Source organism: Xyrauchen texanus, chromosome 16 (assembly GCF_025860055.1).
Source record: "Xyrauchen texanus isolate HMW12.3.18 chromosome 16, RBS_HiC_50CHRs, whole genome shotgun sequence".
NCBI classification, from domain to species: Eukaryota; Metazoa; Chordata; class Actinopteri; order Cypriniformes; family Catostomidae; genus Xyrauchen; species Xyrauchen texanus.
The window spans coordinates 40,668,402-40,686,167 of NC_068291.1; the positions used below are offsets into that span (position 1 = coordinate 40,668,402).

The 17,766-nt window shown below is 37.3% G+C and overlaps 1 protein-coding gene across 1 annotated transcript in view; it reads right to left on the minus strand.

The window, feature by feature from the left end:
• Positions 1-17,766, minus strand: part of akap6 (A kinase (PRKA) anchor protein 6) — a 210,068-nt gene that overhangs the window by 170,769 nt on the left and 21,533 nt on the right. The window contains exon 3 of the mRNA XM_052146055.1: positions 881-1,132. Coding sequence (XP_052002015.1) covers positions 881-1,132 — 252 coding nt within the window. The remainder of the gene's footprint in view (positions 1-880; positions 1,133-17,766) is intronic.

The window sequence follows — 17,766 nt, forward strand, 5'->3', positions numbered from 1 at the left end:
CCCCTTAGAACCATAAACAAAGCAACATTTGATGCAGTCTACACAACCCAATCAAAAACAAAGCAACTATTTTACTACAAAAATGAAACATAAAATACAGAGCAGGTAATTCAGTCATTTTTATCGTACTACAGTAACACTGTGAACATGCATATCGTCGCTGTCTGATGAAAAACACGCATCTCCACTTTTGGCAATTTGGACTTTTTACCATAGACAGATTGCGCCAAATGACCTCTTCCTACTGTTTGAATTGTGCATCAAAATGACCAATGAAAAGATGTTTAATCAGGCTGTCTGTTTAACAAGTATCATGTAAGATTGTTTATGAGAAAAAGAGTTCTTCCATGCTTTTTAAAAATTATTATTATTATAATATTGTTAGGTTTTTTTTCATCAGACAGCAATGTTATGTTCGTCTGTGTACACCTCTATTGAGGAGCCAGTGCATATGAAAGTATGAATAACAGTGTATCGTGCAAGACTTAGTCTTCACGGTAATAAATGTATGACATCTAAGGGGCCGTTCAGACTGAACACGCTCAGTGTCTCGAAACAAGCTTTTTCAGGTTGAAGAGAACAAGCCGTTGTTTTTAACCTGACATGGCCCCTAAACAATGATGCTGAAAAATAAGTCAAAGTCAAAAATGTCGGCCTAGTGCATCTTTACATAGAAAAACAATGGGAAAAATCACAAAAACGGACACAAAATTAGATATGTGTAAATGGGCAATAATACAGCTTTTCTTCACAGTGGGCCTTACATAATGGTCATGTAACTGTGCATGTTCTCTTTCTTAACTAAACTTCTGTCCTTGTGAATAAGTTAGGGATATTCTTGCTTTAGGTGGTTTAGTTTGGGTCATGTTTTGGATCTGACCTCGTCGTGGTCCTGGCTGAAGGCTTGCAGGATGTCGGTCTGGCGTGTGTAGTTGCCGTTGGAGTCCTGCAGGCCTTGGAGAAGTCTCTCCTTCAGAACCAGCACAGACACTCGTAGCTGGTGCCACAAGAGCTGAACGCCTCGGATATCCACTATGATGTTCACTGAATAGGACAGGAGCTTCAGGGAGAACTCGGTCTCCAGCAGTGCATGGATCTGCTCAACATGATCGGATATGTCTTCACAGATGTCCTATCATACACATAAGAGAGAGGTATGACATTAGGCATACACTACACAATTATATACACACAATGTAAAGCATATATAACATACATTTATATGTGTTGTTATTGCCTTCAATTTGCACACTGTTTTGGAGGAGCACTAAATAAAATTAGGCTTTTATCTGATTAGTCAATTAATTTAAGAATAATTGACAAATACTAAATTATTTGTTTTCTGGATTTAAAACTGCTTGAAAATATTAGAAAACTATTTATGAATTTGACATAACCGTAATCTCAGGTTTATTGTATCCTTTATCGCCATTCGTCACTGCATTGTTCAACAATTTTATTAACTCTATTGCCAATCATTTGTATAATATGGATTTGTCCCTTATTTAAAGGTACAGAATGGCATTTTAAATCCATATCGTCACCTTCCTAAAATACTGTCCTAAGTCATTTTTCAGGTTTTTCAGAAAACACAAAAAACTGAACCAAATATCATGAGATGATTTGGGCAAAAAAATTATTTTTGTCAAAAAATGACTTAGGACATTATTTTAGGAAGGTGACAATATGGTAGTGTTCATTTAACTTTGGGCACTTTTAGCACAGTGGATTTCTAAAAAGTTAATAAAAGGAATATAGTGTCATTTTCATCACATTTCATATTCTGAAAATCTGTGGTGAAAATGACATTTTTAATGTTTTTGAAATAAAATGTCAGACTCCTTTGTATTGCATAACATTTAATATATACTAAATACACATTAAATAAAATAATTTTTCACACTTTTTGCATAATTTGCAAAATTACAGCTTGATTGGAAATAACACCAACTCTCCTCACAAGTGATATTTACATTGAATTTTCTTTGTTTTCTTCAAACATCACTTGTCTTATATTTCATCTCAAGCATAATCTTTACTGACACTTTTGTCGACTTGGTTAACAACTACACTGACTACACGGCATATTTTGAACTTCTAAAACATTTTTGCACAATTCTGTATTATAGTGGTATAATGGATTATGCCATCCAGACCACTAGAGAGCGCCGCTTGCACACACAGTGCTGACTGGAGCGCTAAATGCAGACTATATTTTCAAATGCAGTCTTTTTAGGTTTGAAAATCACGATTTCAATTTTAATTAAATCAATCATGCAGCATAAATGAATATAATACTGATGTCTCAGAACCGATGTTCAAGTCAGCTGGTTTTAAGCATTTTGGTTAGTTTCCCTAATCATTTAGCCAATAGTTAAGTGCCACTTTCACAACTGTCACGTCTGTAATGCTGGATTTTCCTTATTAATATGATAATGATAAATGTAATGTTCTTGGGTGTGCCAACTACTATAAACAAATTTCAAAATTTAAATTAGAAGCCCAACTGGCATGCCTTCCAATTCACTCAGTATGCCTCTGTTTAACAATCTGGCATACTAGCTTTGGGAGACTACAAGAGGGCGATATAACATTTACTGAAGCTGATCACAATCACACAAACACACACGCAAAGGATGAGCTGAAGTGGCACAGATGGCAGTCCAAAGCTGTACACGTGATATGAGCCCGAATCTGTCATCTGTGTTTCGCAACTGCTTTCGGGTCCTTGAATAACGTATAAAGTGCGTGTAAGGGCAGCCAGTGGACTTTCTGGTGCCCTCCTAGGGTAAGATGGTGCCCCCCTAGGGAGTTGGTGCCCTACGCAGACTGCATAGTCTGCTTATAGGGAGCGGCGGTACTGGTTACCCTACAGCTCTTTTGTAATCCAAGAGTTCTGATGATGTGGCATTCTCCAGGTAAAACCAATACAACTACTTCCTCCTCTGTACAAATGGTAATGAGCTATTGCCATCCACAACCCAGACACATCCCTTTAAAGAGTTTTAAATGGAAGACATTTGAAGGCATTGAAAGCTCATTCAAAATGGTTTATACTGTATGAATTATAGCTCTTGAGAGAGCAACAAGGACGCTACATGAGTCATCCGTGCTTTGTAATTTTCTGAGAGAAACGAGAGTCTTCGGAAATCAGACACCGACAATCACCGATGGAAAGACTAGTGATAGAATCATCCACTGAGGGAGAAAATTTGAATTACTCAACAGGATATTTCTGAATCATGCATACCAAATACTGTAATGATGATCCCTGAGAGAGATAGCTCAACATTTCCAGGTCTCTCTATAGTATTTAATATTCTTTTGGTAAAAGGAAATACTTTTAAATCGCTATGCAAAATGTCAAGACATCTCGTCATGCACCTACTGTACCTTCAAAACAAGTATCAAGAATCAAACATGAGGCTTCACAACATTGTGTATCCATATAAGAGGAAATAAATAAGGAGGAATATTTACCTATAATATATAAACCAAGGAGCACCACATAGTAATGCTTTCTCTGTAAATCAAATCTGATTATACTGTTCTCTCCAAAAAAACGGGCCTGGTTAGGAAATATCTATTATATTTTGTTGAAAGCTTCACATCATATAAACAGTAAGCTTGGTCTTCACATACAGTAGAAGCCTCTAAAAATACTGTTCATTTTCATTGATGAATTAACCCTAGTTCAAATCAGCATGGCTCTTAGAGCCCTATCCAGTTTAGTCCAGCTGGCACTGTTTAGTAAGATTCACTGCCCTGAGACCATGTTGAGGGTTGACTTATTCCGCAGATCTTGAAGACACCATTTGTAAGAAGATTTCATTAGGATCAAATGACGTTTGAGGCTCCAAGAAGACTTCACGGCTCTCCTCCCATATCTTACTCTAAACTTACTGCAGTTTGAGCTGAAAAAAGATGACAGGGGCAGTGTAATATGATATCTATAATGTCTTTAATTCAAGTAGCTAAATTAGTTTTTCTCAAAACATTGGTGTGCTTGGCTGGTTTACATTAATTCTAGAGATCCTGCATGTCCTTTGGGTGACCATAGATCCAGCTGATTTGTTTATAGTAAGTCACTCATGAGTGTACATGGGGTTTTCAGGTTCAGCTGATGTGAAAGTCAAGCCAATGAAGGCTATATTTACGACCGTAGGTCACTGGGTCTGAAGGGCTCATTTCGTCTGCTGTCAATGTTGGTCAAATCAGAAATCCAGCAGCAGGGAGATGATATTAAATGGCTAATTTCAGAGGACGAGATCACAAGCCATGATAACATGAGATGGAAATCCAGTCTGTATCTGGTTTAGAAATACTACAAAGCAATAGCACACAGAAAATGACCCCAAAAAGTATTTGGGCACTTAAGTCAAGCTATATAAATCCAAATGGCATTTGCAAACAAATGATGCAGACCTTTTGCTAGAACTAACTTTTGCAATTGTTCTCAGCAATTCACACAGGAGTCTTAGCAGAGTTATCACACGTGTAGGTCACCACATTAACTATGGACAAGTTCCACTGATGTTTGACAACCAGAAAGTGTCCAAATACCTTTTGTTTTTATGGTCTATTTTACCTCTATTGTTAAAGTATTTAAAGGAACAATTCACCAGTTCATCCCAGATGTGTATAGCCTTCTTTCTTCTACCGAACATAAATTAGGACTTTTAGAAGAATATCTCAGTTCTGTAGGTCCTTACAATGCAAGTCAACTGGGTTCAAACTTTGAAACTCAAAAAAGCACATAAAGGCAGTATGAAAGTAATCCATACAACTCCAGTGGTTAAATCCATGTCTTCAGAAGTGATATGATAGGTATGGGTGAGAAAAAAATATCTTTCCTGCCCAGTAGGTGGCGATATGCACAAAGAATAGGAATCACCAAAACCAAAAGAGAGAAGAGTGCTTGGGGGGGCTGTTTGAAAGGACTTTATTGATCTGTTTCTCATCCAAACTTTTCAGATCGCTTCTGAAGACATGGATTTAACCACTGGAGTCGTATGAATTACTTTTATGCTGCCTTTATGTGATTTTTGAGCTCCAAAACTTTGGAACCTGTTGGCTTGCATTGTATGGACATACAGAGCTGACATATGCTTCTACAAATCTATGTGTTCTGCTGAAGAAAGGGATGGCATGAGGGTATTTAAATGATGAGATAATTTACAATTTTATGTGAACTATTCCTTTAAAGCCTAATGTGAAATATCTTGCTTTAAAAGTGTGATTTCTTTACAAAGATATGCCACCAAAGACATGCAGTGTGAAGAATTTACATGTTTCCATTGATCATGGTATACATATTGGGGGGGTTGTACTAGCTTGATTGTATTATTGGGGGGTTACCTCCCCCCCCCCCATCCCCATGGAAGCTACGCCCCTGTATGCCATATGGTTAGTTATTTTGCTTTTTTTATGCAATAACATTCATAAATTAAGTGTGCATTGCAGGCCAGACTAGAACCTGTCACTCGCATGAGCACCACGGCTCAAAAGTGTCAAGAGCATATGAACTAACCGCTACAGCTCCAAAAAAATCCACTTAGTTCAATACAATTCCTAATACTTATGACGCACATAAAAGCACTATGACAATCAACAAAAACAATAGGGTCAACAGCATTATGGGATATGGCAGACGTGCCGAAGCAACTGGTGCTTGTTGTCAACATAGTAACACTGATGTAACGGCCAGCAGTATCTCACCTACAGTGCTGCCCACCCCCAAAAATAACACGGCACTGTTGAATTTAGGTCAAACACATTGCCAACATGCTATAAGACCCACACTAGTCTCCTGCCTCACTGACTCAAAAATAAACAGGAGAGTACACAAGCAAACCATGCTACAGTACATGGAAAGAGCATACTGCAATATAACTACTGTGATAAAGATGATTATCATTTAGAAAGTCAACCAAAACAAACGGTGCATATGTTATTTGAAGATATCATCTTTTGAAACAGGAGAATAGGAATAAAATAGATAAAAGATCTTAATCTCTGTGAAATCAGACTGATCTCACAGTTAAATCGGACACAGTAGGTTGACTTTCCTTTAGCTAAAATTGGTCTGTGCTTACCGAAATTTGAAACAATGCCCCCAGTGGCCAAAGCTGTAAGTGTTGTAGTGCATACGGACATGTGTGAGCTCTATTTTCCCAAGGGTATCTGGCCGAGTTCGAAATGGCATACTACCATGCTACTCTAACTATTTCTGCCATAGACGTTTATGGTAGAAGTAGTAAGAGTAGTATGGGTAGTATGCCATTTCGAACTCCGCATCTGTCTCCGTCTGGCAAGACGACAAGGAACACCCACTGCACGACACGCCCATTTCAAGTATCGGCCCCCTTGGATCGCAAAACGATTCTATTGCCTGAAAGAACTTTTAAAATCCTTTGCAATCGCTGTGTGATTCATGTTGTCTCAACTATGTAAATATGACAAATAATAACTTGCTGTATAATTAATAATTTTACACACTTATAACTTATTTAAACAAAGTATAAAAACAAATTGTAAATCAATTGATTTAAAGTTGTTTATTATAAGATATAGTATAGAATAATACTAAATAAATATAAATATTCAGATATATGCAAATAAATAAGTAGTTTGAAAGTGTAGAGATGTTGAATCAATTGTGTCACATTGTCTCACGGGAGTGGGTGCTGGCTGCAGAACTCTTGTTGTGCGGTTTGTTTGCCACGATTCTCTGATTGGTGGATTTTTTCCTTTCAGGATCATGGGTAGTGTAGTACTTTATCAGGAATTCTGCTATTAAACACTATTTTTTTTTTTTAAGAATTTGAAATAACACAGACTGATGATTTTAACAGAAGCATATACCATTGATTAACAACCTCAGAGCTCACAGTAGGTCTGTCTTTATAGGTTAATAAGCTATAGTTAATTATCCATTCCCCTATGATAGAAAATAATTAATTTTTACTTCCTGATCCCGACTGTTGCACACTATAATCTCAGTGGACAGACTGGTGTTATCACACTGGCATGTGGGCACTCTACACAAGCACTTACAAAGAGCAATCTAGGAAATGAAATATTCAAGATCAGAGCTAACGAGAAAATTGTATGTTCACTATAGAAATGTCTTTTTATTAATTCTCATGACTTCTCCAGGCCTGGAAAACACCATTTTAATCCCCTGTGGTTTAACATGACCATGCATGGTATTTTTTGCACTTTTCTGTTAGAAGTGGTAGTCTATCATTGGCGATAAAGGACAGAAATTGACAGGGAAAGGGTGCAATCAGGCCACAGATGCCCTCTCAACACCATGTGACCCCTGAGCTCTGCTGACCCAAATACATGGACACACTCCACACACAGTGAAAATCACACTCACGTCAAAAAAATCAAAAAATCATGCAGAAACATTTTCCTACACAACATCAATCCAACTATATTCCCTACCTTTCCCATTTAACATGTGCAATAAATCAACTCAAAATTACATCAAACACAAAGCCAGTCCAGCATAACAATTAGACATAAAAGAAAAAGCAGCAACTCCAAACACACAACACTTGTTGTGTCACTTGCGTTGCATCTTTTTTCAATACAATGAAAGTGAATGGTGACTGAAGCTAATATTCTGCCTAACATCTGACACTCAACAATGTCAACTCAGTGACTTCCTGTTATAAATCTACTTTAGCAAGCGTGTCAGTTTATTCTCTTACCTGCTCACTGGTGGATGTTAAACGCAATGAATCAAAGAGAATCAGATGTCTGCGAGTCGTTTAGTCTGCTCCAAACCACTGTAATGCTGATGTGTGTCAGATCTGATATCAGATGTGACAGTTCTGAGCTTTCATGCTGTCTGATATGTTGTCGTTCTCTCTCCCTCACTTAACTGGCCTGTTTCTTCCATCCTGTCTTTCTCACTGGAGGAGTGGCTCCTGCACCACACTGAGGGGCTATTTTGGGACTTGACCTCTCCCTCCCTTCTCCAACCCTCGTGCTGCTCTAACTATGTCTACCCCTCTGGCATGGGCAGCTGCTGAGGGGGAATTATGGGGATGGGGCATTTGAGGGGTAACTGGAGAGGGTAAGGTCATTGCCAACAAGGCTTGTTTAACTTATAATCTACATTTGCTGTGTTTAATATTTACAGTACCAGTCTGTATCCAATTGTACAGTATACTGTATGGGTGTTTCTTCAACTTTGGGCATTTTTAGCATCGTGAACTTAGTTAAGACTCGATTAAACATTTTGTACACTCTCACAATGTTTTTTTCTTTTGGGGGTCAGTATACAATACATGCATTACACAAGATTTACAGTATTTAATAATTTTTTCTTCTGAAAGCCATGGAACTTCCAACTTCAGTGTCATTTCCAGCTCATCAGTGATCAGGGTGGCTCAGGTGGTAGAACGGGTCGGCCACTAATCGCAGGGTTGGTGGTTCGAATTCCGGCCCACACAAGTCCACATGCCGAAGTGTCCTTGGGTAAGACACTGAACCCCAAGATGCTCCCAATGGCAGGCTAGCGCATTGCATGGCAGCTATGCCATCATTGGTGTGTGAATGTGTATGTAAATGAGTTGCCATGTTAAGCACTTTGAATACCGCTAAGGTTAAAAAGGCGCTATATAAGTGCAGACCATTTACAAGTCTAAAGCAGTAACATTTATACATAAAAGGCATTTAAAAAGTACCAAAAATAAATGATGAAGGACTGGTAAAAAGTTTCCAAGTCAGATTTACTGTGACCTTCATATAACAATAAGATACAAGTTGAAATCTGTTAGTTTTAATGGACACGAAATGGACAAAAGTTGAAGAAACACTCAAATATATTTTTAACCTAAAACCTGATATTGGAAAAATGTCTTTTTACAACCAGAATTTAGTAAAGTATTAAGAGGAATTTACTGCAATGCTGTTTAATTAAGTATTTTGATATACTAAAATGCATTAAACATTATGACATAGTGATCACAATGATCACACTTATGCTCTCAACAGATATATGAATGTGTGTATATCTACGTATGAATCTGAAATAACTATGTTCAGTATCTTTCTCTCTCTGAACTGTATTCTGGACTGAATTCTCTGAATTCTCCACAGTACTAAGATTACATCACTCTAAATAAACATCCACATGCTCTGATCCAATCTCAACTGGGTAAAAATACAGATGTAAGAAACATGGGTCGCTGTGAGTATAAAATCACAACTGATCCTGTTAACAACTAAAATGCTTTAACATGTCTTTAGTGGATATGGTTGTGAGAGTTATGAGAATGTGTGAATAGCGTTCATGCTGTATATCTGTGGAATAAGGGTGTGCTGCATTGCTGGTGTGCTGCAGACATTGTTCTTTGGGCTGGTCTCAGTTGGGAATGTGGACATCACAGCTGCCTGCTGATCCCATTACACATTCACTAGTGTGTTTATATGTAGTGTGTACTCACTCTCTATATTAAACACACAACTGCTACTGCAAACCAACAAGGCATACTGGAGTCCTTCGGCAGATGACCAGATCAATCTAAATAAAATAGAATCTATATCTAGATAGAACATATGGGTAATTCTACAATTTGGGGAACTGTTCTATCAACTAAGTTGATCTTGAGGGAAAAAATAAATTCTACTTTTCAAAGGATAAATGATTATCACATGAAACGTCTCGGGTTACTTGACTGTAACCCTTGTTCCCTGTTAAAAGCGGAACGAGATGCTGCACTGAGTTAGCACTTTGGGAACAACTGATGCCAAAGTGCTAACTCAGCACAGCATCATAAGTGTAGCTTTTTGAAAGGGAACATCTGGGGTTATTGACTGTAACCCTTGTTCCCTGATAAAAGCAGAATGAGATGCTGCGCTTCAATGCCGCGCTGGGATGCCCCAGGACTGCTCTTCAGACAAAATACCTGATGATGCACCTGTGACGCATCTATTTATAGCCCTGCTACAGGTGCATCCAATGATGTCACCGGCAGAGGCTTTAAATTCCGGTCAATGTTCATTGACGTGTTGCACACATATTCACAGCTGGTCACACCTTAAGTTGTTCCCAAAGCGCTAACTCAGCGCAGCATCATAAGTGTATCTTTTTGAAAGGGAACAAATATTGCATAGTCGATATATACACTTACTGGCCACTTAATTAGTTACACCTGTACATCTACTTATTCATGTGATTATCTAATCAGCCAATCATGTTGCAACAGTGTAATGTATAAAATCAGGGAGATATGGGTCAGGAGCTTCAGTTAATGTTCACATCAACCATCAGAATGCGGAAAAATGTGATCTCTGTGATTTGGATTGTGGCATGATTGTTTGGTGCCAGATGGGCTGGTTTGAGTATTTCTGTAACTGCTGATCTTCTGGGATTTTCACAACAGTCTCTAGAGTTACTCAGAATGGTGCCAAAAACAAACAGTGATGAGAATGTGTGAATAGCGTTCATGCTATTCTGTGGATGAAAAGGCCTTGTTGATGAGAGAGGTCAATGGAGAACGGACAGACAGGATCAAGCTGACAGAAAGGCTACGGTAACTCAGATAACCCCTCTGTACAATTATATTGAGCAAAAAAGCATCTCAGAACCCACAACAACAAACCTTGAAGTGAACGGGCTACAACAGCGGAAGACCACGTTGAGTTCCACTTCTGTCAGCTTAGAACAGGAAACTGAGGATGCTGTGGGCCTACCATTTGTGTACCTCAAAAGAAATCCAGATTTGTCAGACCAGGTAATGGTTTTTCAGTCATCTACTGTCCAGTTTTGGTGAACCTGAGCCCTCTGCAACCTCAATGTCCTGTTCTTGGCTGACAGAAGTGGTACCCAGAGGGGTCTTCTGCTGCTGTAGCTCATCCACCTCAATGTTCGACGTGTTGTACGTTCAGAAATGCTTTTCTGCATAGCACTGTTGTGATGCGTGTTTATCTGTGTTACTGTCACCTTCCTGACAGCTTGGACCAGTCTGGCTATTCTCCTCAGACCTCTGTCATTAACAAGCCGTTTTCGTCTGCAGAACTGCCGCTCACTGGATGTTTTTGTTTTTGGCACCATTCGGAGTAAATTCTAGAGACCGTGTGAAAATCACAGGAGATCAACAGTTACAGAAATACTCAAACCAGCCCATCTGGCACCAACAATCATGCCTCGTCCAAATCACTGAAATCACATTTTCTACCCATTCTGATGTGAACATTAACTGAAGCTCCTGACCCATATCTGCATGATTTTATGTACTGCACTGCTGCCACACGATTGCATGGATGATTGTTGGTGCCAGATGGGCTGGTTTGAGTAGTTCTGTAGCTGCTGATCTCCTGGACTTTTCACGTACAACAGTCTCAAGAATTCACTCCGAATGGTGCCAAAAACAAAAAACAAGTCTACGGTAACTCAGATAACCACTCTGTAGAATTGTGGTGAGAAGAATATCATCTGAGAATGCTATTCTGAGATGGTGGGTTGGTGCTGTTTTGGCGGCACGAGGGGGACCTACACAATATTAGGCAGGTGGATTTAATTTTGTGTGTATAAATATATATATTTATATATAATTTATTTATTATATTGTTTATTATTTTTGATATATAATTATATATTTATTTGTTTCTTCTTTTTTCTTTATATCTTTATTATGATGTACCCAATATTGGTTCATCACCACTGAGAATTCTAAAAAATGTATAATAAATAAAACATTTATAAATATTATTAATTCAGGTAAATTCTACTGTACACTTCTCTTACTAAGAACTGAAAGAAAAAACATACTAAAACTGGTATTTATATGGACAATTCAATATATATATATATATATATATATATATATATATATATATATATATATATATATATATATATATATATATATATATATATATATATATATATATATATAACATTTATTATTTATTTTATTATTTAAATATATTATTATTATTTTGTTTTTGTTGTTGTTTTTTCTTTGGTTTTATTAAAATGTCTTTTGGAACATGTGGTTAATTACAGCAGTGACAAAGACTGCCTCAACAAATCAGAGCTATAGATCTCCTCCACAAGATGGCACCATATACTTTAAAACCATTGGTTAGCTGACACGCCTGTAATTCTCCATATTACACTGAGAATAGCCATTGAAACACTTAAAACAAAACACCTGGTTTAAGCAAAACGTATAAAATGCTTGGAAGTACCATTACTTCAGTTAACTCAAATATTATGCACATGCTACATTAAAACACATGATATGTGGTAGAAGCAGTTTATTAGAAAAAGTATTTTGACTGTTTTTGAGAAATGGAAAGAGAAGGTTTATAAATCTGTAATTTCCTCAAAATCAGATAATTCTACTTCCTTCTGAAAACTCATGATAATGTTGACATGTTATATTCACCTAGGGTTCATATTACATACTCAAGGCTCCATGTTGACAAAAGATCCTAGAAATTCCAAGCATTCACTGCAAGCACACGTGACAAACAAATGTGTCATTCTTAAGTCAAAATCAGTCAAAGTCTTTTCTCTGTACTGACCGTAAAAGAGTTCACTGAGAGCACTGCTTCAGTACCTCACAGGAAGATAGAATGTGAGTCACTCTGTTACACTAGTGTAGGAGTATCAGTCAGTGCTGAGGTCTTTGGCCTTTCTCTTACAGAAACAGATGTGTGCTGGTCAGACTGAGTCATTGTCTGCTGATACTGGACACAAAGAGTTCAGTCACTATGAGAAAAAAAAACACGGAATTCTGCAAGACACACATAATTCTTCACAACAACACAAAGCACCAACAAAGAAAGAGAGAGTCTTATTCTCCATAACAGAATTAGAAATTTGTGCTTAACCATCCAAAGAGGAGGTGCAGCTGGAAATCAAAATGCCATACTTTGAAGAAGAAGGAGGAAATGATTTATCCCAATGTTATCAGAGTGGGTAAAGAAGGGTAAAAAAAAGTACATTAACATATTTACTCTAATATTTATGGGTTACCATTAACAGATAATCTACAACACAAAAGTATCTTAATTACGACAGGCGTAAAATGTATTCCTTCCAGTCTTCTTGAAGTTAGAACCAGCAGCTGATCCAGGCGGCCTATTTATTTAAAGCTGATCATTTATTTGTTTTATTTATTTATTCTAGAAAATCTTGATGGCAGCGGTATTTAAAATCCTGATCAAATAAATCCTCAACTCATTATGTAATGGCAGTACAAACAAAAATCATGAGTACAGTAATAATAAAAAATAATAAACATAATAAAATGTTTTAAATGTTCTAAAATTGCTTTATTGAATCTAGAACATTCATTGTAAATACTAATAGTAATCTCAAATTAATAAAAGTTCTAGTTTTAATTAAGTGTTGCTATGCTGTTGCTAAGTGGTTTCAGCATGGTTCTATGTGGTTGCTGCTTGGGTGTTCTGGGTGGTTGCTAGGGCATTGCTAGGTAGTTGTTCATTGGTCCATGTCAAAAGATCTAACTCATAGTGTTAGGTCAATGTAATGAATATATAACAATAGTGATGTTGCCTTAGCAAACACTTCTCCTTTAAATAAATGAAAGTAAAAAGGGAAAGCAGCCAATCGTTGTTGCTGCTGAATATGTGCATTATTAACGTGTTACTGGAGTCTTTCCTGTAACTGAACATGTGTCACTGGCTCTGGAATGTGACCTGCTTCTAAAAGTATAGTTTCCTCTTTTCTCTCTGACTGGTCATTTGTGCCATGTTGCAGTCTATGGTGCCATGACTTTAACAGCCAGTCTGAGAAGCTGCCTATCCTGTTAATAAATCATACAGAGTGAGGTTTTAAGAAAACGTGTGTGTGTGTGTGTGTGTGTGTGTGTGTGTGTGCGCGCGCGTGCATGCATTATAATGCTTGTGTTGCTGCCTTATCAGAAAAACTGTTCTGAAAGGGATATCTTCACTGACTGGCTGGATTTCAATGTTATTGCCACCTGTAAAAAGACATCCTTACAATATTTTACTTTATTTTATTGCATAAATATTGCATAAATCAACAAACCAGTCATATTTAGTGGCGAAGTTGTTTATCAATGCTATAAACCCTTAATCCTCCTATTGTCTTAAAGGTGCTGTAAGCGATTTTTGCCTTTTTTGATGAGACTGAGTAATTGAATTTTCTTTCCAAAACCCTGCACTCCAAAGACACCAAATTAGATTTATTGAGACCGACATCATGCAGAAACGGTTGTTAAAAACAACAGCAGCAAAATAGTGCCCTGTACTGACAACTGTTATGAGCAACATGGCATAAATATGGCATTAAGCCTCAATAGTTTGCTGCAACTACAATATGAGAACTTGCAAAATGATTGACAGGTCGAAATTGTCAGAGACCGTGGCCCACTGACATATTTTTGTATAGCTGTCACAGAGACCAGTGAGATATCTCACAACACTTATTTCATAAAAAATTTCATTTTGCTGCAAACCTTCCATGAAAAAATAGCTTAAAGCAACTTTAAAAAAAACATCACCCTCCATTTGTCCTTGAAAACCATTCAAAATGTATTAATTCTTGATTAGTGTACAATGGCACTTAATTATTATTTTTTGGTAATTATTATAATTTGTAAAAAAAAAAAAAAAATGTTTATGGATGTCTCAATTTGTTACAGTGTTACAGAGGTTTACAAATGTGCTGTAATAGATATTTCTGCCATCTAATGGTTTAGGAGAAAATTATATTCAATAGGTCATTTACCATTTGGGGGTCTTTAACCCCATTGTACCCTATCATATACAATCAAACATATTACCCTTTCAAAACTGTAAAAAATACTCTCTCTGTGTTTGAGAGGAAATTCTGAAATTTTGGGGGAAAATGCAGTATGCAGTGATGCAGGTGGAGAAGCTAGTGGACAGTATGGCACTAGTGGTTAAATTTGAGTAATAGATGTACAAAAACCTATTTAAAGCTGTAAAACATCCAGAAAGTCAGAAGGGGAAGGTCACAACTGGTCCTTCCCATACTGGTCAATTGTTTTAAATAGTTATTTCTCTTAAACAATTATATACAAATATACCACTGTTAGTGGTCCTCGAATTTGACTGGATGAGCGATGTTCCATGAGCACTGATGGTGTGACAGCATCAGCACGCGGACGCTTCACTGTGTGTGTATCACTCCACGTTCATGCTGTTCTAAACTAAAGTGTATCTGTTAGAAGTTACTGGCTTTATTTTTGAAATTACATATGTTAGCCAGCAGGTGGTGGCAAAAGATAACTTTTGCGTGTAATATGAGCCAGTTCTTGATTTAAAGTTAATCCATTAGTCATTGTTTACATAGAACTGCGCTCCGTGATCGCTCGTATTACTAATACATTACCAAAGTTAGGAAATAGCTTTAAACGGACAACTTCAGGATTAAGGCTCATGCTGAGAGACACAACAGACTAATTTATTACAGAACACAAGTGCTTACCTTTTATCTGAGTTTCCACATTGGATACATCCTGTTTAAAATGGCGGAGGATATCGCTGTTTCTATAGTGATTGACTCTTGCACACCGGCTACCATGAAATAGAGAGGAATACCCTCGCTTGGATGTATATTTTCCACTGAGAAAGCTGACAGCATCTCTGATTGGGTGTGGCAACAGGTGATTGCACACGTTCCATCTCTCTCTCTCACACACACACACATACACACACACACACACACACACACACACACACACACATCCTACCGTCTATTCTTGTTTATCCAGTAACTTGTTAGAAACAGCACAAGCCGTGATACTATTTCTGCAGTGAACATTTTGAATTACTAACGGAGGTTTGGATGCATCATTTGTTTGATGATTTGTCACGTAAGCAAGTAGTTCCATGCACGAATGCATTTTTATGACCGTACTTGGTTTATCCTAATTTTAAATGTTCTTGTTCATTGAACTGTTGTATATAAGCAATATCGCACTCACAATAATATTAATGGATTGTCTCTCGCCACATGGAATGTGAATGGGTTGGGGCACCCCATAAAAAGAAGGAATGTTATTTATTTTCTTAAACATAAGAAATATGATATAGTGTTTGATATAAATTATATACAATTTGGGAAGATATGGGGTGGACATGTTTTCTTTAGTGCTAGTTCAAGTAAAAGCAGGGGAGTCATTATATTGATAAACATCTACGATTAAAATTTCTCAAACAGATTAATGATAAATTAGGAAGAGTCATTATAGTTTTAGCTGAAATTCAGGGGCAAAGGTTGATTTTGGCTAATACTTATGCACCTAATGCTGATGATCAGGGCTTTTTTATAGACCTTGAAGGGATGTTGCAAACTGTTGGTCCTCCTCATGATATAATATTGTGAGGAGACTTTAATCTATTGATGGACTCAGCCCTTGATCATAGTGAAGAAAAAGTGAGTAAGCCCCCTAGAGCAATACTGATGCTAAGAATCTTGGTCTTACAGATATTTGGAGACTTTTGAACCCATCTGGTAGGGACTATACATTATTTTCATCAGTCCATAAGATTTATTCTAGAATAGATTTTTTTATATATCTAAGTCCCTCATTTCATATGTTGTGGATTGCTCATTTGGAAACATCTTAATCTCAGATCACGCCCTGGTGTGTTTAGAGGTGTTGTCACATACTGAGAAAAAGTAATAAATAGATGTCACTTTAATGTATACCTTTTGCAAAATCCTGATTTCCAACAAAGGTTAAAGACTGAAATCAATGTTTATATGGATACCAACTGGTCCTCAATATCTTCTGTGGGTTTGGCTTGGGAGGCACTTAAGGCGGTTCTTAGGGGCCAGATCATACAGTATGCCTCATTCACCACAAAATCCAAAGCACGAGAACTAGTGGAGATGGAAGGGAATATTAAAAGTGCAGATGCAGAATGTCATCTGATGGCCTCTTGACCCTATTGAAATATAGATATAATACTATTTTGTCACAGAAAGTGGAGTTTTGACAGTCATACTTTGAGTCGGGGGACAAAGCAGGGAAGCTTTTGGCTAGATATATAAAGAAGAGAGAGTCTTTTTCTACCATTTCCTCAGTGAAATCTGCTGGTGGTGAAATTTTTACCTCGGCCATTAATATTAATAATGCCTTTAACGAGTTCTATCTTGATCTTTACAGTTCCATGTCTTCGTCTACTGATGAACATTTTAGAAAATATGTGGAACCATTAGATCTCGCTAAATTGATGACTGAGATAACCTTGGAGGTGCTTGATGAGGTAATTAAGGCCTTACCTACAGACAAGGCTCAGGGGCCAGATGTTTAGCTACTGTTTTTTAGATCTTATGCTACACAATTGGTTCCACTTTTGTTAGATGTTTATACGGAATCATTAAAGAATGTAAAGCTTCCCCCATCCATGACACAAGCCCGGATCAGTCTGATTCTTAAAAAGGACAAAGATCCAAGTGAGTGTAAATGTTAACGTCCAATTTCCCTGATCCAGCTAGATGTTTAAATATTGTCAAAAACCGTGGCTAACCAATTAAGAAATGGTATGACATCTCTTATACATATATATCAGGTGAGGTTTATTCGGGGCCTTAGCTCTTCTGATAACATTAAATGTTTCATCAATATCATGTGGTCAGTGGCGAATAATCAGTCTCCGGTCACGGACATCACACTTGACGCCGAAAAGGCGTTTGATAGACACCCTGTAGCAGTGGTACAAACAAATAGATTAATTTCCAATTATTTTACTCTGGATAGGGGCACTCGGCATTAT